Source organism: Dermacentor variabilis, chromosome 2 (assembly GCF_050947875.1).
Source record: "Dermacentor variabilis isolate Ectoservices chromosome 2, ASM5094787v1, whole genome shotgun sequence".
Lineage (NCBI taxonomy): Eukaryota > Metazoa > Arthropoda > Arachnida > Ixodida > Ixodidae > Dermacentor > Dermacentor variabilis.
Window position 1 is genome coordinate 184,129,511 of NC_134569.1, and position 26,215 is coordinate 184,155,725.

The 26,215-nt window shown below is 48.9% G+C and overlaps 1 protein-coding gene across 1 annotated transcript in view; it reads left to right on the top strand.

Moving 5' to 3' along the window:
* The first annotated feature begins 5,339 nt into the window (after positions 1–5,339).
* Positions 5,340–26,215, top strand: part of LOC142570592 (phospholipid-transporting ATPase ABCA3-like) — a 145,698-nt gene continuing 124,822 nt past the window's right edge. Inside the window, exons 1-2 of the mRNA XM_075678962.1 lie at positions 5,340–5,706; positions 15,498–15,752. Coding sequence (XP_075535077.1) covers positions 5,418–5,706; positions 15,498–15,752 — 544 coding nt within the window. The 5' untranslated portion in view covers positions 5,340–5,417. The remainder of the gene's footprint in view (positions 5,707–15,497; positions 15,753–26,215) is intronic.

Consider the following 26,215-nt stretch of genomic DNA (forward strand, 5'->3'; position numbering starts at 1 on the left):
TCATGTGTTTCTAGCTCTCGTTCTGCGTTTTCTGGTTGTGGCCGGTGTCCCTAGGCAAGCTACTTTGACAACAGGCGCAAGTTTCAGCATTAAAATTAATTAAATTATGGGGTTTTACGTGCAAAAACCACTTTCTGATTATGAGGCACGCCGTAGTGGAGGACTCGGGAAAGTTCGACCACGTGGGGTTCTTTGACGTGCACCTAAATCTGAGTACCACGGGTGTTTTCGCCCCCATCTAACTGCGGCCGCCGTGGCCGGGATTCGATCCCGCGACCTCGTGCTCAGCAGTCCAACACCATAGCCACTGAGCAACCTCGGCGAGTAAGTTTCAACATTAGCGAGCAAGACCTGAAACAACTTCTTTCAGCATGGCGTTCCTAGCATAGCATTTTAATGTGCTTGACATTTTAAATCTGTGATAACAATCGTGTTCAGAAGTACTTACGATACTACAGGACCTGTATGCTAAGCGGCTAAAAGCAATTGCAACGTTTGCACGCGCAATGTTTCTACATGTTGGAACATCACCTTTGTTTGCTTTATGAAACGGGATGCAAACTGGTGTTTTCACTGATATCTTATTTAAGGGATAAAACATGCCTGGTTATCTGTTTCTAGTAATGAGCTTGCGTCCCGTAAATATGCGCGGCAGTTGTATGAACCCCACTAAACTGAAACCATTCGGCTGCTGAAATTTGACTGTCGGGTTCCCGTAAAACTGGAGCTTGGCGTGCAGCTGAGCGACTTATCGTTATGCGTCCATGACGCCTTCTGAACATTTCGTCACCTCAAGTTATATAGATCCCGTCAACACCTACTTGCAGTTACAGGGAGTAGGTCTCAAACAACTATAACTGATAGCATAAATTACAGAGGGGCGTTGTAGTTGTGTAGTGGGTGCTGCCTACGTGAAACAAGGCGTTGAGCTGTACTAGGTCGAGTCGAGAAGCGCCACTATTTACAAGCAGTTTTCTCGTTGGTTGGCTGTTTTCACGTGACTCGCGCGCTTGACAAGGCGCGTACTCAAACACTCGCAATTGAAGCCTTGTCAGGACAGTGGTTCGCAGTCAGCAACTCGTGTCGCTTTTGTCTGCAGTTATTAGGCAGCCTCACGCTCTGTGAGCCGTCTGTCTCACCAAACATCATCGATAAGAAAATATCCGGGTATAGAAGCACCACCGCGCGCGAGGCACAACTAACCAGCGTAGCTATAACATTACTCGGAGTTCTTGTCTGCAAGCTGCAGCTTTACTGTGTTTTTTTTAAATGTAAAGGATTCCAGCTAATTTTTCGGCTAGCCGCTTCCCAGCGCAGGCGCACCCATAATACGTGGGTTTGACCAATCATGCCATACATGATGGTTGAATATATATATATATATATATATATATATATATATATATATATATATATATATATATATATATATATATATATATATATATATATATATATATATATATATATATATATATATATATATAACGTGTTACTCGCTTCGTTTAGTCACCGCAGAGAACACACGCCATCCGGCATTAGTGTTGTTACTGCGCAGTGCAAGTCATGCCCAATGTTGCCATGCGACGGCGCACAGGAAATATCTCAATTATGCGCTCGATGCGGTTGGTGTTTTAGAGTACAGTCATGTGGGCACAGGGTCAAGCGGCTGATAAATGTTTGAGCGAAGCTTTCTTTCGCACTTCGCCCGCGTTGCGGGTGTTTGCGGCTGCGGTCTTGCACGACTGGACCACACCGCACATTGTGCTAATCGGCACCGAATACAGTGCCAATCGAGGCTGCCTATTGTGACAGGTGATGTACTTCAGCATGGACGTGAGCTCCAACACGATTTCGCTGTCGTCACCACACCGTCGTATTCGTACAGTCGTCGTCACTGTTGTCCTCATCCTGCTATCATACTGACGCTGTCGTCTTCATAGAGTCATCATTCCAACTTCGTCATGCCTTTGTAGCCATGCCGTCGCAATACAGCCATCGTCATCCCCTTGTGTTCTCGTCATCGCACCGTTGTTGTCATACCGTCATCATTCCAAGCAGTGTCATCTCATTGTCGTCAAGCTGCCATCGTCGTATCGTCGTCGTCTCATTGCTGTCATACTGTCGTCGTAATTCCATCGTCGTCGTGCTGTAGCCGTCATGGCGTTGTGGACTTTCATTGTCGTAACTCCGTTTCTGCCATCCCATTGTGGCCACGGCATCACCATACCGTCGTTGTCATTCCATCGTCGTCATTATTTGCCGTCATTCCTTTGTCGTAATCCGTGAGATCTGCATGTTTGAGCACCACGCGTTCGTTGAGCGTGGCGTTCTCCTGTGATAATTTGTCCAATTGAAGCTTGCAAAAATGATTCCTAAACAAGAAGCGCGTTCTTCGCAAGCAGGAATGGAAAGCTTCGCTTATTAATCCAATTACCATTTGCATGGGATTCTCACATTTATTTATTTATTTTCTCTCGTCTCTTCGATCAACTTACTGGTCGTGCACTACAACGTTAACGCCACTTTTTGATAAAGTTAGCATTAGGAATGTCAAAGTGGGAAAAAAATGTATCTGTGTGAGGTGTGGGAAGTCGGTAGCTTGGTAGAGGTAGAGAGGGGATGGGAGAGCTTAGAACAAGCGTGTATGTGTTTGTCTATACAAATCATCATCATCATAATCATAGTCAGCATACATTTATGTCCACTGCAGGACGAAGGCCTCTCCCAGCAACCTCCAATTATCCCTGTCATGCGCTAGCTGATTCCAATATGCGCTTGCCTATTACCTGATTTCATCACCCCACCTAATTTTCAACCATCCTCGACTGCGCACCCATTCTGAAACTCTAATGGTCCACCGGTTATCTGCTCTACGCATTACATAGTGATTACTGATTAGGCTGAAGATACTGCGAGCGGTGGCAACTCCTAGATGAAACAGAAGTGCAGTTAGTTGTTCGGCTACTCAATCCTCGCTCATTATAATATATATTTATATGTATACTGCGTATGATAGTGGTCTGCTCTTCACCACCGCCAGTTGCACTTTGACCCTTGTAGACGCAGGAGGCGCGTCGAGTGAGCTCTTGAGTAACATTTTACACTGTGGTAGACGCGATTTAAATAATGGATCCGGGACCCAAAGGAGGTGCGACGTAACGCTAACAAGCGCATTTCTCTCGCATTTACCGCTAAATTGGCACATATTTTTGTTTTAGTTTCCGCAATACATCTAAATAGGATTTTTCCTGAGAAAAATAATTTTAATAAAGTACTATCGCCCCAACTTCTATGAAACAGAATTCACTAGAAACTGATGGAAATTATAGGAACGTAATATAAATAAGACACAGCGCTAAAAGTAGTTGTAATTTGGAGGTGCGTGAATCCGGAATTACATGTAACTCTTGACCGTATTAACTACTATTGCACAACCTGTATGTATCGTATAAGTATCCCGGACATCCTAGTTGCCGATGTTCGCTCACATAAATCAAGTAGCGTTGTCGCCCCCACCAGAACGTTCTTCGAACTTCTGTTACCACAATCTTGTACAGATAGACGTCAAGAAATCCAGGCCGCCAACTGTTCCATATTTGGTATGGGATGCGGTATAGCCTTGACGAAACCCCGCGATGAAAGAGGAGTGTTCCGATGATTAAACGTATCGCGAAGTTACGAAATGGGCTTTCTACGGAATTACTGATTACTGAGTTCGTTGACAGCTTTGTATTTGTCTAATGACCCTAGAAGAGACTACTTGAAGCTTATTTCATCTCACTAGTTCTTCAGTAAGGTATCTAAATGTCATCCGACTGTGCAACACTTGCCGTCAAGCTTACGTACCTTGTGTATTGTGTGGAAACCATTGTGAACAAGAATTCAGCGCCGGTATCATTATCTGGCAATCGCTAATAACTTGACGTACCGGCATTAAATAATTGTGCTGCAACCTATATTTTCAATATTTGATGCGTCGTTAACCGTTGCTGATGGCGCTGCTCGAGTCTGAATCACTCATGCGTACCAGGTAGTTCGTAAACGAGTTCTCCATGACTACGTGATCACTTACTTTTTTTCTTTTCTTTTTCAATGTTCTTTGCTCACCATTCGACAGAAAGCGATACCCCAGCCCCAGCAAGACACGCCTCTTCCTGTTGATCATCCTATCCCAGGATTCTTGGTAAGTGCGCAGTTGACACGTGCGTGCCACAGCTTGCAGAATCATTTGCGAGTTTGTGAGAAGTAGCTAATGACATGGTAAATGCGGATACAGGTGTAGCGGCTCGTTCTTTTTTTTCCGTCATTCGTAAATAGAGCGACTAGTTCAGCTTGTGGCTTGTACTCGGTGCAAGGAGCTGTTTAATTAGATTGAATTAAGTTTTCACAACCGGCTAAATGACCAGGCTATTCACAGAATACATGCATATCTCTAACAATACTTCACCGGGGCGTCCGTATTGTAATATTGCACGACTCTATTGCTCTCGTAGATCCCCTAGCACCTGTGGTAACAGGACACAGGACTGTCTTAATATCGAGCACTTTGCTGAGCTGAATGAGTTCATCAATGCTGAAATAACATGCTAGGCAGGACATGTTTCTTATGGTTGCCGCTTCGTCCTAATGTTGTGGCATCATAGCCTTAAGATTTAGGTTCTGGAATATTTATGTTTGGTATTGGAATGCATCATGTAACCGCGCAAACAACAAAGGACAAAGAAGGAAACACACAGGACAGGCGCGGAACTTCAGAGTTGAAGTTCCGCGCCTGTCCTGTGTGTTTCCTTCTTTGTCCTTTGTTGTTTGCGCGGTTACATAATGCATTCCAATACCGACCGCCAACTAGCCTGCCTATCCCTGTTATCTATGTTTGGCGGAGAAGATGAATTCTTGGTCGGCCGTGCATTCATCACAATTCGTCAAAACACTTAACGGTTTCTATTTCAGCACAGCCTGCAACATTTTTAAACAAAGGTAAGTCCTTCAAAAGTACGCCCCTTTTCGTTTTTGTTATAAGGTTCCTGTTTGAATCACGTCTGATGCAAAAGCTGTTCATTGCTGCCAGACACAGGGGCTGCCGCCTCCGTCAAGCTGTTTAGTGCCTTTAGCGTTAGTGCCTTGTTGTCAACAAGATGACGTAAACTTCAACTTAATTGAATTGAAAGGCAAATCACTCTACTCTAAAGTCTATGGCAATGAATATAAAGTAGGATGCTTTACCTATCTGCGCTCTTGTCTATGTTGTAAAGAACGTATTAGAGGAGCATTTAACACAAAGCGCGACTGGAGCTTTGCGTAGCAGTGCATAAGCCCAAGATTTTTTTGCAGTACACTGCCAACAGTTATCTGCCTTCCACCCTCCCGGTGACAAGGAGCATCGAGCGCCGACTCGTTTGTTACCTGTGCCGGACATGACTCTGGCTAAGGTGTTCCACGTCGTCAGGCGTCGGTTGTGGCTGCAGTCAGCGCAGCGCCACTACTTTGCCCTGGTGCTGGAGGTGATCAGCGTGGCCGGGCTTTCCCGAATCATAATTCCCTCCGACACACCTGGAGTGGACCCGGAAAGACTGACGGCGCGACCAGAACCCATAATCTACGACGCCTACGAAGCGGACAAGCAAGCCCTGCGAGTGTTGGCCGTGGTGTACAGGCCGAAGAATCCCGAGACCGACAATCTCATCCAGAAGGTCTTCGGCCAGGGTAGGCAAGCTTTTTATACAGTGGCTCGCTGCTTCCTTAGCGGAGAGATTCCACCCGGAGACGCGAAGACTGGCTGCTCGTAATTATTAGAGCAGTGCGACTAAGTGGAGGCAAAGCAAAATGAGAGAGCAATAAATGAAGATGACTTAGGACTTCGGTTCTTCTGAACATGAGGGAACAATCTGGGAAAGGGCATACTGAGTGTGCCACTTCACCAAAAATCATGAAGAAGCGCAGTTAACACTAAATGGCGCTGGATCCAATCACTTTAGATATGCTGCGTTTGTTTCAGTGCAAATGTGAGAGGGGAAAGAGAGGAAAAAACGAGGTCTACTGGCTTTACAGAACTTACGATAAAAGGTAAGAAAGCTGTCAATTTCTCCAGCTTTCCACAGTGCGCGTTTTGAAGGATAGCTTCCTTCGCCTCTTCACCGTGACTTCGCATGCGTTCATTTAGCGTCAGAAATGTTTGTGCGCACATACATACATACATACATACATACATACATACATACATACATACATACATACATACATACATACATACATACATACATACATACATACATACATACATACATACATACATACATACATACATACATACATACATACATACATACATACATACATACATACATACATACATACATGCAGGGTGTCCCACATATCTTGAACCAAGAATTCAAAAATTAAAGGTGCGCAGGAAGCGAATTGAACCGAACGAACACTATCCGCAATAGCCTATAGTAAATCAGACAATTTTTTTGTTTGGCGCCCGCTGACAATTTCGCTTCCGAGAAAAGCTCGGCGAAATCGTCTCGTTTGCTTTTTGGCGGGCCATATGCGCTCATGATGCGAGTACGTGCCTTCTTCCTCTTTTGGGGGAAGATGCTAAGAACGTCGTGATTGATCTCTAGTTGGTTGTGATATCTATCAGTCACACTGATAGACTTGGCTACCAGCGTTGCCGCGCGAAGATAGTTTGAATTGCAAAGGGTATAATATTTTAGCAGTCTAACAGGTCGCTTCCCAACTTACTGCAAGCATATATCTGGTGGAATGAGTGCCGAATGAATATAATTCTGGAGTGATGCCGCTCGAGAGTGAAACGTGCGGCTGTTCCAACGGCACATTTCTTGTCGTTGGGGATTTGGTGTTAGTTTAGTTTGCGCCATTTCGGCCTCTCTCGTTGTCCGTTGTATCGGATTCGGCCGCGCGGCGGCGGAAGGCCGTTGGTCACGAACCAACCGCGGAAGCGTTGAGTACGCTTATGAATCGGCCTCCTCATATTCGCGAGCGTCTCGTCCACACGCTTTCTCCGTTGCTGAAGCTCAGACGCCATCTGTTGCATTTGCCTCTCCATCTGCAGCGGCTGGAACTGAAATTATTGTAGTTGAAGTTGGTGCATAAGGCCCTGCGTCATGCCGCTTTGTTCCTCCGCCTCTGTTGAGGAAGGAGTTGGCGCTGGCGTGGCGTTAGGGCCGACACCAATTTTGGACCTCTCCAGGGCGCAAGTCTAGCTTTTAGGGTTGCAATTTCGTTTTCAGACTCGTTAAACGCTTCTTCAAGTTGCTTATTTTCAAGGAAAATTACCTGCCTTCATCAACAATTCTTTGGTAATCTGGATTAGCTGTTATCGGAGCAGCGGACGCGACAACACCAGTGCAGCTCACCTGACTGGTAGCCGGGTGGGCGGCTGTCGTCTTCTCCTTTGAGGTCTGCTTCTGTCCACAAACGTGCTTCTGCTGTTTGGTCACTCGGATTATGGACGGAGTCCTCTCCCTTGTCCTTGCTCGTGATCTCGACCTCGATCGCCAGCGCGGCTCCACCGACGATTCCCTCTTAGAGCTGAACCAGTGCGGCAGATGTTTTCTTCGACTGCGCCTCCTTGCTAGGTCGTCTTCTTGGGGGAACCAGTTTCAGTCATTTTCTGCGCTGTCTGTCCTGGGTAACGTGGATTCCAGCACGCGCCACGCACTTGGGGGCACGTTTATGTCCTTCGGTCGGGTCTCGCGTTCCTCACGTGTGGCGCACTGTAACGCTCGGCGTTGGGCACACGTCCGTACGATGCTCGGTTTGGTTTCAAACTTTGTACACTTGGTTCATTTCTTTGTAGGGGTAGCACAGGGATTATACCCCTATGAAGTAAACGCTCCTGGCCAGAACACCGCCCATGAAGGTGACGATAGGCGTTTTGGACAAACCAAGCATGCGCGCCAGCTCGCCAGCATTCGCGCCAGCTCCAAGTACTACCCACTGGGTACGTACTCGGAGGCTAGCCACGGTTTCTGCAGGCGGGGTATTGGGCGGAATGGCATACCTCGGATGGAATCCTCTGGGTACTCCACATGCGCGTTAAATCGATGCAGTTGGTTCGGAATATTAGGGTGGGTGATCTTCCTCAACTATTCAGCCACGTTGGAGCCGGAACGAATGCGCAGTAGAAAATAGCTTCTGTCCAATTGGCGTTGGCAGGCGTCGATAACGGACATAGACAGTTCCAACCCGAGTAAGTCTTTTGCAGCTAGGCCTTTGAACGACCTCATCACAACTTTGATATCGTCCCTAGACAGGGAGTGGAGCGGTCGTCTTCGCGGACGATGTGTACTTTTCTGCGGCAATGTACCGCTCGACGTATTGGTAGTGGTGTCGCGCTCGGCAGCCGCTTTTTTTCTCTTTTTCCTGCCGCATGTGTTCTTTCTTCCTTCGTCGGGAAAGGACCGCCTGCCAGCCATCCCCGGCACGTGCGGGCGTTCTGGTCGCCTGTCGCGTCTGCGTTGTTGCCTCCTTCCGTTGGATCCCGAGATGGAATATCCTCGTAATCCATTTGGTTGGGTGCTGTTGTCAACGATTTACTCGTTGGGGCCATTCGTGGCCCCTGATGAGGTCCTGGTGGCTGAGGCCTGACCACGTCTAGGTACAGATGCCGCCTATAGGCAGCGACTCGCTAGGACTATTTATAGGCTTTGCCCGCTGCTATATTATGTAAGTCTGGGAAAAGAGAGAAATCAGTCACTCATGGCTGAGAGTCATCTCTCCCGATGTAAGAGCACTTCACGGATCCATTACAGTTCAGAATATCGGTACCATAAAGAGGTTCCAGCATAAAAATATGAAATATTCACGGAGCGCATGGAAGCACGTTCGCCCTCGTCGACGCTCCCGACTTGTTCCCTCGGGCAAAAATGGGCGGCGCCACGTTGTTCGCCACGTTGTTGGCCTCGAAAAACAGTTGAAAGAACGTTCAGAAGGTGCGACCACGATTAAAACTCCTCAGAAGTCGCAGGAAAGACATCGAAGCGAGAACTAGACTTGAGCGACAGACGTACGTAATAAATAAAAAATGGTTCTCGTGCTGATGTTAGGCTGTTCCAAGGATGAAAATCTATGGGCCAATGTTTCTCATTTATCTACAGAGATTTAACGGTGTGTTATCACTTCTTCGAAAAGCACTTGGCCCTACGGTTAAAACTTTCTTGATAAGATGACAGGAGTACGGGCGATTTCGCGGCTTATCATGTTATTGTAAATGACTTCTGTCGTAGCAGTACCTTTCAAACACATATGTTTGCTTCTTGGATGTGGATATAAACTTAGCTGAGAGCCGTGAAAAATAGATATCTCGAAATTCTAATTGCCACGTTAGCCGCAAAATAGATCGAACAGTTTTCTTGCCTCTGCTTCATTTGCTGCACCTAGCGTAACACTTTTCCGTTTTATAACCTGAGTCCTTTAAGAATACTTCGCGGATTTTTAAAACAGATCGAAAAAAAGTAACGGCAGATCCCATGCCCTGTGAGAATCAATGTTACGAGAAGCTGTGGACGGGGTGCCTACCAAATGAAGGAAATGACCATGAGAGCACCAAGACGTAGGCGGCTGTTTCATGACCTACATAACAGGCATGTCATGACATTCATGTCATGACCTATCGTTTATGTGTGTAATGCATTCTTGTCATACTATGCTAATTTTGACCCGCCGTGGTTGCTCAGTGGCTATGGTGTTGGGCTGCTGAGCACGAGGTCGCGGGATCGAATCCCGGCCACGGCGGCCGCATTTCGATGGAGGCGAAATGCGAAAACAACCGTGTACTTAGATTTAGGTGCACGTTAAAGAACCCCAGGTGGTCGAAATTTCCGGAGTCCTCCACTACGGCGTGCCCTATAATCAGAATGTGGTTTTGGCACGTAAAATCCCATAATTTAACCTTTTATGCCAATTTTGGTGTATACCAAGACGTAGGCGGCTCTTTTTCCTGACCTACATGACACACATGTCATGATATTCATGTCATGACCGATCGTTTATGTCCGTCAAACACCCTTGTTCATATTATGCCAATTTTGGTACGTGCCAAGTTAACGAAACGACCATAAGAGCACCAAGACGTAGGCGGCTAGATAAATGGACAGGTACTGTCAAAGTTGTAAATGTTCGCCAAGAAATGCTTCGCATTAAAAAAAAAAGAGAGAGATCATACTAGATTTCATTCACTGAGGAGAAAATATTCGGGCTCCCAGAGGTACACAAAAGGATACAGTGCGCGCCACTGGTGACCATAGATGTAGACGGCGAAAGGAATGGTCTCCGAAAAATACCTCGTTGAGAACCGCCGTAATTACAAAATTTACAAAACAGCAGCAGTCATCGGAAGCGCAAGGTTGCTCACGCCCTAGGCGCTGCGAAAGGAAGAATATAATCAGCAATCGAGCGAGCAACAGCATAGCCAGCGTTAGCGACCATAACTGACGCAATAAATGTTTTTCTTTTCAAGCCTTAAATATTGCGTGCCCGCAGACAGAGCTTCGTCACGTAGCATATACTGCAATATTTTAAGATGTTGGGCAATGTCTTCGATTACCTGAAATTCGAACATGCGCTACTTCGCATTGCGCGGCTGTATGTTATCTAGAATCGCGGGCTGACGTAGCTGCGCTAAAGGCGCGCCACGTTGCGAAGGGAATAGACGCGTTGTCCCCGGGAGGTGACGTTCGGTGTTGTGGAGCAACATCACCATACCAGCTCACACCTATAACGGCCACACAAACCCTGTGACAGGATTCGCCATGACAAGGAGACCCGACCTGATTTTGTGGCATTCATGTAAGTGTAGCTAGTGACAGCCAGGCCAGGATTGCAGCAGAAGCCCACGCTCGACTTTCAATGTCAGAGTGTACGCATGCGCCAGCGAAGCACATCCTCTAATAATCCCTTTTCTCAATGTTTCTTGGGATCACGTCCCCGCCTCTTAGAAGCTGCCGTGTCATTATAGCTGGAGTATAAATTGTTCTCGTGAGACACAAACCATGGGCGCTATAACGCAAATCTATTCCAAACTTTTCTATTCCAATTCTGCAATCAGGCCTTCGATATTGGATATTCTTTAAACCACCCCCACTTCACCTGTCTGTCACGTGACGTCACGAAAACCGCGATAGCACCCGATCTCATATAACGCTTACGCACTTATTATGCATGATTTGACCGAGTAAACGAAAAACAGTCGTTTCTAATTTGACGCCTATCCGCCATTAGCCCTCGGCTATTGGTCATAAGTTTTCGGGCTGCACTCACTTCACCTGCCTTTCACGCGACGTCACAAAACCGAGAAAACTCATCGCGTAAACGTGACGTGTACGCGTTAAAGATGCATTAATATGCCGAAAAAAATATAGAAAACGGACTAAAGATACGTGTGTTGATAAAATTGTATAAATAAGCCAGGAGTGCGGCCTGATCCCCGTGACCAGAACCGGTATCGCACTCCCTCACCAGAGCAGGATTGGCCTCCCTGTTGCAGTACATGGCCACAACCTCCTGTATGAATACAACAATGAAACCCCGGCCCTCAGTCCCCAGCACCTACGAAGCAACTGACCACGGCGGCGGTCGGCCCTGTGACGCAGCAGAGGATGCTAAGAAACCCTGGGTCTGGACAGGCCGCCATTGAAATTTGAACTTCGCAACGTTTAACGCTAGAACGTCATCTAGTGAGGAGAGTCTAGCAGTGCTATTGGAGGAATTAGATGGCAGTAAATGGGATATAATATGCCTCTGTGAAGTTAGGAGGACAAAAGAAGCATATACAGTGCTAAAAAGCGGGCACGTCCTGTGCTACCGAGGCTTAGCGGAGAGTCGAGAACTAGGAGTCGGATTCCTTATTAATAAGGATATAGCTGGTAACATACAGCAATTCTATAGCTTTAACGAGAGGGTGGCAGGTCTTGTTATGAAACTTAATAAGAGGTACCAATTGAAGGTCGTACAGGTCTATGCCCCTACATCCAGTCATGATGACCAGGAAGTCGAAAGCTTCTATGAAGACGTGGAATCGGCGAGGGGTAAAGTTAAAACAAAATACACGATACTGATGGGTGACTTCAATGCCAGGGTAGGCAAGAAGCAGGCTGGAGACAAGTCAGTGGGGGAATATGGCATAGGCTTTAGGAATAGCAGGGGAGAGTTACTAGTAGAGTTTGCAGAACAGAATAATATCCATATAATGAATACCTTCTTCCGCAAGCGGGATAGGCGAAAGTGGACGTGGATGAGCTCGTATGGCGAGACTAGAAATGAAATCGACTTTATACTCTTAGCTAACCCTGGCATGATACAAGATGTGGACGTGTTCGGCAAGGTGCGCTGTAGTGACCATAGGATGGGATGTAAGAACTCGAATTAGCCTAGATTTGAGGAGGGAACGGAAGGAACTGGTACATAAGAAGCCGATCAATGAGATAGCGGTAAGAGGGAAAATAGAGGAATTCCGTGTCAAGCTACAGAACAGGTATTCGGCTTTACCTCAGGAAGATGACCTCAGTGTTGAAACAATGAACGGCAATTTTACGAGCATAATTAAGGAGTCTGCAATAGAAGTCGGTGGTAACTCCGTTAGACAGGATACCAGTAAGCTATCGCAGGAGACTAAAGACCTGATCAAGAAACGCCAATGTAATAAAGCCCCTAACACTACAGATAGAACTGGCAGAACTTTCGAAGTTAATCAACAAGCGTAAGACAGCTGACATAAGGAACTATAATATGGATAGAATTGAACATGCTCTTAGGAACGGAGGAAGCCTAAAAGCACTGAAGAAACTAGGAATTGGCAAGAATCAGATGTGTGCGTTAAGAGACAAAGCCGGCAATATCATTACTAATATGGATGAGATAGTTCAAGTGGCTGAGGAGTTCTATAGAGATTTGTACAGTACCGGTGGCACTCACGACGATAATGGAAGAGAGAACAGTCTAGAGGAATTTGAAATCCCACAAGTAACGCCGGAAGAAGTAAAGAAAGCCTTTGGAGCTATGCAAAGGGGGAAGGCAGCTGGGGAGGATAAGGTAACAGCAGAGTTGTTGAAGGATGGTGGGCAGATTGTTGTAGAAAAACTGGCCACCCTGTATACGCAATGCCTCATGACCTCGAGCGTACCGGAATGTTGGATGAACGCTAACATAATCCTAATCCACAAAAAAGGGGAAGCCAATGACTTCAAAAATTATAGACCGATCAGCTTACTGTCCGTTGCCTACTAAGTATTTACTAAGGTAATCGCAAATATAATCAGGAACACCTTTGACTTCTGTCAACCAAAAGACCAGGCAGGATTCCGTAAAGGCAACTCAACAATAGACCATATTCACACTATCAATCAGGTGATAGAGAAATGTGCGGAATGTAAGCAACCGTTATATATAGCTTTCATTGATTACGAAAAAGCGTTTGAATCAGTCGAAACCTCGGCAGTCACGGAGGCATTACGGAATCAGGGTGTAGAAGAGCCGTATGTAAAAATACTGAAAGATATCAATAGCGGCTCCGCAGCCACCGTAGTCCTCCATAATGAAAACAACAAAATCCCAATAAAGGAAGGCGCCAGACAAGGAGATACGATCTCTCCAACGTTATTCACAGCGTGTTTACAGGAGATATTCAGAGACTTGGATTGGGAAGAATTGGAGTTAAGAGTTAATGGAGAATAGCTTAGTAACTTGCGATTCGCTGATGATATTGCCTTGTTTAGTAGCTCAGGGGACAAATTGCAATGCATGCTCACTGACCTAGAGAGGCAAAGCTGTAGGGTGGGTCTAAAAATTTACCTGCAGAAAACTAATGTTTGACCGTCTCGGAAGAGAACAGCAATTTACGATAGGTAGTGAGGCACTGGAAGTGGTAAGGGAATACATCTACTTAGGGCAGGTAGTGACCGCGGATCCGGATCATGAGACTGCAATAATCAGAAGAATAAGAATGGGCTGGGGTGCCTTTGGCAGGCATTCTTAGATCATGAACAGCAGGTTGACATTATTCCTCAAGAGAAAAGTGTATAACAGCTGTGTCTTACCAGTACTCACCTACGGGGCAGGAAACTGGAGACTTGCGAAAAGGGTTCTACTTAAATTGAGAACGACGCAACGAGCTATGAAAAGAACAATGATGGGTGTAACGTTAAGGGATAAGAAAAGAGCAGATTGGGTGAGGGAACAAGCGCGTGTTAATGACATCTTAGTTGAAATCCAGAAAAAGAAATGGGCATGGGCAGGACATGTAATGAAGATGGAAGATAACCGAAGGTCATTAAAAGTTGCGGACTGGATTCCAAGGCAAGGGAATCGTAGCAGGGGGTGGCAGACAGTTAGGTGGACGGATGAGATTAAGAAGTTTGTAGGGAAAACATGGCCACAATTAGTACATGACCGGGGTAGTTGGATAAGTATGGGAGAGGCCTTTGCCCTGCAGTGGGCGTAACCAGGCTGATGATGAATATGCCGAACAAAACTGAATTTTCTTATGAATAGGCGCAGGCTGCCCCGTTCCGATAGGAATAAAAGATGGCTGCCACCAATCACTCAGACGCAGGCTACTTGCACTTGCCGGAGAGCATGGTTTATTTGCGTGTATTAAAACCTTTTGCGTGGCGGTGTAACATTCTTGAGCATCTTCGGCACCTTTACAACCTCGGTCTGCCAACTCTTTTTTGCTGAGGATGCGTTTTAGCGTCATTCTTAAGCTTCCGTTACATGCCGCCGCAATTTTCGACCAGCCACCGCAGACGCCGGCAGCACGCTCTTCGACCAGTTATCGATTTTCAGTGCAGTGGCTTGGCCACAGCGAATCTCTCTCTACTTGAGCGTGTTCCTCGCCTCTTGTCAGCCAATTAGATAAGACAAGCCGCTGATTGTAGGCAATGTTATTCGTTGTTCAAGCAAACAGAAGGGACCTCCTATGAACGAGGAGAGCGTTTGATTGGTCTGTTCAGACAACCCTGCGGGTAACCGCCCGATGCTTGCGTCGGCGGTTACGCAAGTTTGACGTCAGGAGATTGGAATAAAATATATTGGAATAGTTTTACGTTGTAGAACCCCATGTCACTGTTTATAGGAGTGTTAGTTCTGTAATGCAGTTTACCAAACTGCGCGTGAGGATGCCCTTGGATGGTTGGTAAGGAGAGACAGAAACCTTCTAATCTGTTTTTAGTGTTCCCAATATACTCAGTGTGTTTACGGTGCGAGCCGTATTTGCTGCTCCGCACTTGTCAATTTTGGCTATCCATGTTCGTGGTGCGCGAGAGATGTGTGTTAATTGTCGCTGATCCTCTCGGTCGTCTCCTCTTAGTGTGCGAAACTGTTTACGGAAGAACTGGTTTGCTGAAGAGCGGAAGCATGAAAAGCATGCGTAGCAAGTGATTCAGGAAGCAGCAAGCGGCCTGCGTCGACCAAGGCGCTTGTATAAACGAGGCGGAGAGGTTCCACGCTTTAGCGCATGCGACTGGGCAATGCAGGCCGCTCACCAACCGTGACACCCTTGACGAAGAAGCCTGAGGTGGAGTCCAAGTGCCGTGAGGAGTGGGCCAGGTACGGGACGCGTGGTCAGGTCGTTTGCGTCGAGTTCGCGGACGTGTTCGGCGTCACCGGTGGCGGCAGCCTGGATTACGAGTTGCTGCAGGCGGCGCAACAAGTAGTGCCAGACCACTTCCCACTTACCGGTCCGAAGAGCTTCCGCCTAGAGGCGACTGACAGCCTTAAGAACTACTTCGGTAAGTGGCGCAGCTTTGTCATTATTTCTTATAGAAATTCGAGGCGCGGATTTTTGCTTACTTCCGCCTGTTTCCTAAACTGTCTTAATGAATACAAGCAGTAACAGCAGGAAGAAGCGCACTGATTGAAACGCGCTTCTTGACTGATATGAGACGTCGGCCAACGGCAGTGCTCTATGGAAATCTGCCCGCTGACGTCAAGGGGCAGCCTTCGGCCACCCTGAAACATGGAAAGAGAAGGCCTTTGTCGAAGAGAGAGTGGTCGAGAAAAAGGGGACTGCGCTGTCTGCTTGTGAGCCAAACGTACTACGCGCAAGAGTAAAATTAGGCTGAGATGTTCAAAGCAGTGTGCGCTATCCGCAGAGCATGTTTTTCCACCAAGCCCGAGGGGTGGTTCAGCGCCCCTTTAAGATCGTGGAAAGAGGGAAGCCAATACACCAAACACCATGCTATACCAGCGATGGCCAGGAGAGGGGAACAACACAAACAGCCAGAAGGAAAGCCGATCCCCAATATTACTAAACTCTTTTTGACTGGCTTGATAGGTCGGTATTACGTTCGACACTTGGCTTTGGTAATAAGCAGCCTCTGAAGCGGTCGGCTTGGGCTGCTTGCTCATTACGCACGCACACTTCTTCGGCAATTAACCCACACCAGCAATGACACATGCTTCTGAAGATGACTTTACAGTAATGTCACGGGAAATTTTCTTAGGTTCAATAGATACGCGCCCTCTTGTAGGAGTGTTGAATTTGTCAGCACCTCAGTATCCACGTTGACTCAGTGGAAACGAATGGCCCAAATACAATACCTAGTGACTCGTGCTAGTAGATAACTTGGCTCAATGAGTCGGCGTAGGAGGCTAGACAGAAAGACAGAGAGACAGACCTACGGACATACCAACGGAAGGAAGTATGTCCGTTCGTCATCTATGTCCCAAATCTGCATTTGGTACCGCAGCATTTCCAACAACGGCATTTCCCATCACAGCTTTAGCGGAAAAAAATTCACGGAGCCCATCGCACGATATCTGTCGACGGTAGTGCTCTTACATTGAATCAGTGTATCGGCACAAGGAGTTGACACCGCCGAAACGAGTCATCTACGACGTGTGAACGTCAGGCGTTTGCTTAAGAACCCTTGGGGCCATCTAGGTCCGGCGCCGCGAGAAATGCGCGTGTTCTCCGAAATGTAGGGTGCGCCTGTGCGTGCGAACTCGTTATGCGGCAATCGGGTTCCTCTTTCGTGCCCTTCCGGTTTCGCTGCGCCATCTGGTGTCACTGCCGAAGACGTCCACGCGTGACATCTGAGACGAGAAGCGTGGCGCGCTGGTGCTTGCAAACGCTGAGAATTGTTTCCTGGCTTGCCGCCCTGCATGGAGGAAAGAAAACTCGAGGGGCCCTGACGTCGCTTTTCTTGTGAAGCAAAGTGACGCCGGAAGTGGGCGTAGTCGGCGTTACTCCGCCATCGTGTAGGGCCAGATTCTCCTCTTTTGTTTACATTTCTCGCCTTCGGCGCACTATCACAGGCGCAACCACACCGGGCTGCGCGCCGTAGCGATCTGACCAAGCGCGGTGTGTGTCCATTGCGATAGCGGCTACGGCAAGCCCATCTGCAGTTTATGAGAACTAACGCATATGCTGGTAGAGGCTTCATCAGAATCATTTTGCTGTACTGAACATGTTTCGCGCGGTCACTCACAGCGGAAGTGTGATGAGCCACAGCGTACCGACGAACACCGACGAACAGTCCGACAGAGGAGAACGTCGTTACGCGTTTAAGTACACCGATTGTGGCCTGATGTATGTTGTTTTCACGGTAAGTGAAGCTTCACGAAAACGAAAGTTCTGCGGTGCCGAAAAGTAAGCGCGTATGCGTGTGGCTAGGGCGTCGACCGTACCTACGTGCGTGCAGGCGTGGGCTCTTCTGTCGAGCCCTCGTTCACTCTTGCACCGCATCCGCCAACCTTCACTTCCTTGCACCCCCTGAGCACACTTATAGGATTACTGCAGTGAAGGGAGTTCGTCCCTTTATTACTCACAGCAGCCGCTTCATTCCCATCCTTCCACATGGCTGTTTTGCGTGCAACAAATGCATCGTCCATTTTCAAAAGCAGGAACACTGCACAGCTGTCGCTGACGTGCAAGGTGTTTATCGTATATAATCTGAAGCACAGTCTTTCAAACTGCAATGATATGTTAGAATGAATCCACCGAAGCTGGGAAACAAGAAACGGAAGATACTTTGTGGAGACTAAAGTGTGAGACGGCGGAAGCCTGACACCTTTGCCAATGGCCATTTATTGCGTCGGAAACACCACTGAGGCACACAACTCGTACGCTGTTATGTGAATGTTTGTTTGTTTATTAAATGCCTGCAACGTCGTTTACGCCTATGTCTATCGTTTCGATGTCTTCTGAGTCCATCATTTCAAAGCTGTCATCTGGGAGGATGTCGGCTTGGAACTCATGGCCGGTGAACTCCTTGTGCTTTAGTGGGTCCACATCCAGGATGGCTGCTTAGCAGCGCCGAACTGTTGCAGCGCCGTTTGTGAATCAGGAGGAGACGCGTCTTCCATGGCGTTGTCTGGGTGTAGTTGGCCATCCTCATCATCCACTTCGCTCGCTTGACTTGTACTTGCTCGGCTTGCCGCGGCAAGATGGCGGTCACGGCACTTCTGAGCTTCATTTGCCTTGGTACCCGGAGATGGAGCGAGTCGCTTCAAACGCGCTGCCCCTCTTGCATTGGCCCGTCGCGTCCCTGGACTCTGTGATGTCGGACGCGCCCCGCCGCCCTGATGCATGCGACGCATACGCTCAGCCTCTGTTGAGCGCCGCTTGCGTTCAGCGGCTGCCGCACGTCGCGTGTTGGGAGACACTGGTTTGGCGAGACGAAGCATCCTTCCCACACGATACTGCAAAGTAAACTGCCGCCACCGCCGCTGCCACGCCACACTCAAGCAGACGGTCGCCACGCGCGCGTCGCGACAGTGACGTCAGGGCACACAGCGCCCAATCGGGAGGCAACCTCAAGCGCCTTACGACAGTGACTTCAGGGCGCACCGTCGAACACACGGCCGCCACGCGTGCTGATGTGATGAGCCATCCCGCGCGGCGCCGAACCACCCCGACACTCGCACTTGACGACAGTGACGTCACGCACGCAAGCCAATCAGGAGACGTGCAGCTGCGCCTAGCGACAGTGACGTCATGGCACAGAGGAGACCAATCAGGAGGCCGGAAAGCTGTGACAGTTTTGCTAACGGCACATGACCTTGACAGTGAGCCATTAAATGCTTCCGCCTTAATATTGTTGCAGGAAGAAAGCAGGCCCACGAGTGTAAAACAATGTATATTTACAAGTGAGGTTAATGGCGTTAAGGCAAGTGCCAGACTTCGTCTTCCTCTCGTCCAATCCAACTTCTTCCTTCTTCTCACCGTAACATCACCCTTCCGGTGGAGTAGCTCCGTGCCGGTGCAAGTTATAGAGCATCACTTAATGGGGCGACAAAGGGCTTCAGCCTGGTGACGTGAACAATATCGCTGGTGACGTTGGGAGGCACTGAAGGCTGACCGACTGGGGCGATCTCGTATGTCACGTCGGACAGTTGCCGTAAGATCTGGTATGGACCAGAATAACGGCAAAGTAGTTTTTCCGACAAGCCGACGCGACGTGAAGGCGTCCAGAGAAGGACAAGGGAACCAGGTGAAAAATGGGAGTCTCGGTGCCGAAGGTCGTAGCGTCGCTTTTGAGAAGCTTGCGAGACTGTGAGGCGATGACTGGCGACTTCTCGGGCCTGGGCGGCTAAGTCAATAGCATCGCGAGCGTAACCAGTGCTGGCTGATTGTACTGCGGAAGGTAGCAACGTGCCAAAGGGCAAGGTGGTGTCGCGACCATACAACAGGTAAAATGGTGAAAATCGGGCAGTTGTATGCGAAAGTGATGTATGGTAAAGCGACGTCCCAGTCGCTGTGATCGGCGGAAACGTACATGGCCAGCATTTCAGTTAGCGTGCGGTAGAGTCGCTCGGTGAGGCCGTTCGTTTGAGGGTGGTACGCGGTAGCAATCTGGTGTTCTGTAGAACAGGAGCGGAGCAGATCGTCGACGACCTTCGATAGAAACTAGCGGCTGCGATCCGTCAGCAACTGGTGAGGGGCGCCGTTGTGCAGGATGACGTCGTATAGTAAGAAGTCGGCGACATCTGTAGCGCAGCTGGTTGGTAGCGCTCGTGCGATGGCATATCTCGTGGCATAATCGATTGCTACAGCAATCCATTTGTTTCCTTTGATGGAAATTGGAAAGGGGCCAAGGAGGTCTAGGCCCACCCGGAAGAAGGGCTCTGTAGGGATATCAATTGGTTGAAGCAAACCAGCGGGAGGCATAGCAGGCGTCTTCCGGCGCTGACACAGGTCGCAAGAAGCGACATAACGTCGCCCAGAGCGATAAATGCCGGGCCAGAAGAAGCGTCGCCGCAGGCGGTCGTATGTACGAGTGATGTCCAGATGTCCAGCAGTAGGAGCGTCGTGAAGTTGCTGGAGCACGGCTAGGCGAAGGTGCTTGGGAACGACTAGGAGGAGCTCCAGGCCGTCAGGACGAGCGCTACGACGGTATGAAATTCAGTCGCGCAAGGTGAACATCCGGAGGGACGGGTCATTGGGCGAGGAGCTTAGGCGTTCCATAAGTGTTCGAAGAACAGGATCTTTGCGCTGCTCGTCGCCAATATAGAGGAAGCCGGAGAGGGATAGAACACTGATGTCCGAGTCTGCATCGGTATCGTCCGGTTGATCCACGGGATTGCGGGACAGGCAGTCAGCGTCTTTATGCAGGCGCCCTGATTTATACATAATAGAAAATGTATATTCTTGTAGACGCAAGGCCCAACGTGCAAGTCGTCCAGTTGGGTCCTTCAAAGAGGAGAGCCAGCAGAGGGCGTGATGATCGGGTACGACGCAGAAGCTCTGACCGAAAAGGTACGGCCGAAATTTCGCGACCGCCCATACGAGCGCGAGACATTCTCTCTCAGTAATGGAGTAATTTCGCTCGGGCGTGGAAAGAAGGCAGCTAGCGTAAGCGATGACACGGTCTTGGTCCTGTTGACGCTGAGCGAGTACAGCGCCGATGCCATGACCACTCGCGTCAGTTCGTCCTTCAGTGGGCGCAGAAGGGTCAAAGTGCGACAGAATTGGGGAAGTTGTAAGCCGCTCAATCATGGTAGAGAACGCTTTCTCCTGCAGTGGTCCCCAAGAGAAAGAGACGTCTTTCTTAAGGTGAGTGAGAGGGTGAGCTATGTCGGCAAAATTTTTCACAAATCGCCGGAAATAACAGCATAAGCCCAGAAAACTACGGACACCGTTTGTGGAGCAAGGTACAGGAAAATTTCGCACGGCGTGAACTTTCTGTGGATCAGGTTGGATTCCGGCGGCGTTTACGAGATGGCCGAGCATGTTAATTTCACGGCGACCGAAATGGCACTTGGAGGAGTTACTGAAGGCCAGCCCTGCGAAACACGGAGAGTATGGTTGTGAGGCGCCGCAGATGGCTCTCAAAATTCGGCGAAAACACAATCACATCGTCGAGGTAACAGAGGCATGTAGACCACTTCAAGCCGCGCAAGAGAGAGTCCTTCATGCGCTCGAATGTAGCTGGCGCATTGCATAATTTAAAGGGCATGGCTTTAAATTGGTACAGACCGTCCGGTGTGACGAAAGCGGTTTTCTCGCGGTCCATCTCATCGACGCTAATCTGCCAATAACCGGAGCTAAGGTCAATGGATGAAAAGTATTGGGATCCGTGAAGGCAGTCAAGAGCGTTATCAATGCGAGGCAAGGGATAAACATCCTTCTTTGTTATCCTGTTGAGGTGACGGTAGCCAACGCAGAAGCGCCACGAGTTGTCTTTCTTCTTTACTAACACAACTGGTGATGCCCACGGGCTACTTAAAGGTTCAATGATGTCCTTGTCCATCATCCTGTCTACCTCTTTTTGTATGATGGCTCTTTCTGTTGCGGAGACACGATATGGCCGCCTATGAATGGGGCTGGCGTCACGGGTGTTGATGCGATGCGTGACAACAGATGTCTGGCCAAGTGGACGGTCGCCCAAATCAAAGATGTCCCGATAAGATGACAGGATGTGACGAAGAGCTGCTGTTTGCTCGGAAGGAAGGTCAGGGGCGATCATCTTAGAAACATCGTCCGCAGGCGTCGAGTACGGAGGAGTGGGTGATAAAGATCCGTTGGTACTGAGGAAGAATTCAGAGGTCAAAGAAGAAACCTCAAATTCTTCCAAAGGAGTGATATGCGCTATGGCGATACCGTGTGGCAGCACATGCGACGAAAATCCAAAATAGAGCATGGGCATGCGAGTGCAGTTTTCGCGGATCTGGACTAAGGTGCTCGGCAGGGTAATATTGCGCGACAAAACCACGTCAGTAAGCGGCGACACGACGTACTCGCCATCAGGTACGGGAGGACAGGCGTCAGGAGGACATTTGTAGCCGCTTGTGGAGACAGCCTTGCAAACTCAGCAGAACATAAGCGGTGTGAAGCACAAGTTGTTGTGCCAGCAGGAAGCGGCAGATCCAACTGTACAACACCTGCGGAGCAGTCAATTTGGGCAGAGTGTTTCGAAAGGAAGTCGAAGCCGAGAATTAGGTCGTGCGGATAATGTTCAAGGACGATAAATAGAACAACGGTATAATGGCCCCCAATGGTCACGCGTGCTGTGCACATTCCAAGGACAGGTGAAGTACTCCCATCGGCGACTCGCGCAGTGCCCAGTACGGCGGGTGTCAGAAGATCTAACAGGAACAGGTGTCAGAGAGATCTAACAGGAACGCCATCAACTTCAATGTCCAGTAGGTTTCCACATGTAGGCAAGGTCAACAGAGGATTTGTGGGCCGGGTCGTAGTTGCAGCTTCACCTCCGGGAGCTGCACCGCCTAGTTTCCCGAAGCGAAGCGACCGGTTGCAGAAGGGGACGAAGGGCGGTGAACGAGAGGCGAACGGGACCTACGACCTTGAGGAGACGGGGAGCGGCTAGATCTTGGTGGAGCACTGTCGGCGTTGATGTTACTAGTTTGCGTATAGGGCGAGAAAGTGCATTTGTCTGGTACTTGGCGGTAGTGACTCGGAGACGACCACCGAGGAGGCGACGACCAGTGGTTGCGGCAATTACGGGCGATGTGTCCAGTACCGGAACAATTAAACAGATGGGTTTATCATCCGCTGTGCGCCAGTCAGCTGGTTTGGGACGGGGTGGCGGAAAGCTTCGCGTCTGGGAGCGAGCGGCAGGAGAAATCTAGTAGGTGTTTGTATGGCGGACCGAGCAGAGAGATGGAATGCCCAAACTTGCTATTTCCTCCCGAACGACCGCTTGTATAAGGTGGATAGCGGGCACGCTTTCCCGACAGTCGGGAGGAACTGGAGCCGGAGCCATGGCCTCAAGCTCACGGCGAACGATGCGCGTGATATCTTCCGGTCCTGCGGGCTGAACGAACCGCGGCGGGTGTTCGCAAGAAGATGTCGCGGCGGTATTGGGCAATCGGTCGAAAGTTTGAGCGACGTGGCGGCCCTTCGCTTGTTCGAAGCGCCGGTACTCCTTTACAATTGCATCGACAGTGGCACAATCCTTAGACATCAGGAGATTGAATGCATCGTCTGCAATACCTTTCAGTATGTGACCAATCTTGTCTGCCTCGGTCATGTTGTCATCAGCTTTGCGACAGAGGGCCAGCACATCCTGTATGTACATGACATAGGATTCTGTGGACGTCTGAGCGCGGCACGCAAGTTCTTTTTTTGCTGCCAGCTGACGACCGACAGGTTTGCCAAACAGGTTCCGCATTTTTTCTTTGCAGACAGCCCAGCTCGTTAGGTCAGCTTCGTGTGTGTCGTACCATTGCTTCGCAGTTCCTTTTAGATAAAATATCACGTTTGCTAGCATCATTGTTGGATCCCACCTGTTGTTGTCGCACATTTGCTCGTACATCGTAAGCCAGTCCTCGACGTCGGCATTGTCCGTGCCACAAAATGTCCCTGGGTCCCGCGAACGAGTGAGGATGACCGCTGGCACGGGCTGATGAGGCGTTGTCGCTTGTGTCGGTTGATTTGCCATTGTGGCGGCAGGTAGATGACGTCCGCTGCGAAGTTCCGTGATTGTACCCAGCACCTTCCACCAAAATGTTGTAGGAAGAAAGCAGGCCCACGAGTGTAAAATAATGTACATTTACAAGTGAGGTTAATGGCGTTCAGGCAACTGCCAGATTTCGTCTTCCTCTCGTCCAATCTAACTTTTACCTTCCGTTCACCGTAACAATATATACCCACGTCGTCCTTCGTTCGTGGCGTGGTGTACGGCATTGCATGCACACTCATTTCACGCGTTTTACTTCTTCCAGTTCTACTTGGCCACAAGAAATAGCTGGGAGAGCACAATGTACATAATACAGCGGTACAAAACACAGAGACTAACGCAATCCAGCACACACGACGCCTTTGCCACCGTACTAAACCCACGAAGTAACACGTGTGAGCGCACACAACCATAACAAAGCCGCCATTGTGGTCCCAGAACATGGCCGCAGCAGCGAAAGAAAGAAGAAAAAAAAGAGTAAACACACATCACTTTCTGCACACGTTCCTCCTAGCGCGCGGAAGGGGTAGGGCTTTTCAGTTTTTTCCTTCCTCTATGCTTGCCGCACACTCAGAGACACATTCAGTGACCCATGTTGGCGAGAGGGTCATTCAGGAGCGGGTGCATTCATGGCGCAGCTCGCCAAAGCGTTGGCGTAAAAGGCGTTCGTTGAAGAGTGGCACAGACCGACTACATTTGTGGCGGAGCCTGCTAATGCGTCGGGTTTCTTTCCTTGAGGAACCCTTGCGACGTTGGTGCGATTCCGCTCAACGTCGGATAAGATAACGGGATCTTTTTCGTTACTGTCGAGTGGCACATTCCCAGTGGCACATACCTAGTTACCCAAACTGGCGTCCAAGATATTAATTGAATAGCGGCACGTGCCTATTGCACATACACAGTGATCTAAATTGTCGTCAAAGGGGTTCATTAAAGGTTCGCGACTACGCACTACTCAGTGACCCAGGGAAGGCGGTTACATACATACATACATACATACATACACACATACTCACATAATACTTACATACATGCATGCATGCATGCATACACACACACACACACACACACACACACACACACACACACACACACACACACACACACACACACACACACACGCACGCACGCACGCACGCACGCACGCACGCACGCACGCACGCACGCACGCACGCACGCACGCACGCACGCACGCACGCACGCACGCACGCACGCACGCACACACACACACACACACACACACACACACACACACACACACACACACACACACACACACACACACACACACACACACACACACACACACACACACACACACACACACACACACACACAGTTTCCCAGAAAGTGCGTGAAATACTCTAAGAACGATATCGCATTAATAGTCGTCCATCCGCCGCGGCTGTGGGAGGATACCTACTAGTAAAGTAGGTACAAGCGCGCCACTACCGGCTTGCCGTTCTGCAACTATGGGAGTTCCAAGCACCTGCAAGGGGCACCCACCAGAGGGGACGCAGGAAGCACGGACCGTCAGACTCTTTTTATTGCGTTAGCATTCTTAGAGTACTTCATGCACTTTCTGGGGGCTATCTATCTATCTATCTATCTATCTATCTATCTATCTATCTATCTATCTATCTATCTATCTATCTATCTATCTATCTATCTATCTATCTATCTGTCTGTCTGTCTGTCTGTCTGTCTGTCTGTCTGTCTGTCTGTCTGTCTGTCTGTCTGTCTGTCTGTCTGTCTGTCTGTCTGTCTGTCTGTCTATCTATCTATCTATCTATCTATCTATCTATCTATCTATCTATCTATCTATCTATCTATCTATCTATCTATCTATCTATCTATCTATCTATCTATCTATCTATCTATCTATCTATTAATCTATAAATAATCTATCTATCTATCTATCTATCTATCTATGTTTGCATGTAACCTTTTTTCTGCATTCCTGGGTCACTAGGTAGTCCGTGGTCTGGACACGGTAATGCCCTTCGTACTTTGAGACAAGTTACGAGGAAAGCCCGGGAGTTTGGCCAGGAACATCCAGCCATACAAAAGACCCTGGGGCACACATGGGCTTCGGAGATGAGTTGGCGCGGCCTTCCTTCCGGCGCTGTTGTTCCTGTGATGTAAACTTGCACGTGAGCTGGCGGCACTCTTGGGCTTGTCGGGCTGCTTCGCACATAGGTGGACACTCGGAAGCGTCAGGAATGTATGGAACAAGAGTGTCGATGGTATGCGAAGGCTCCCGTTCGTACAGTAGGAAGAAAAGTAAAAATCGCGTAGTAGCTTGTATTGCGGCGCTGTATGCGAGCGTA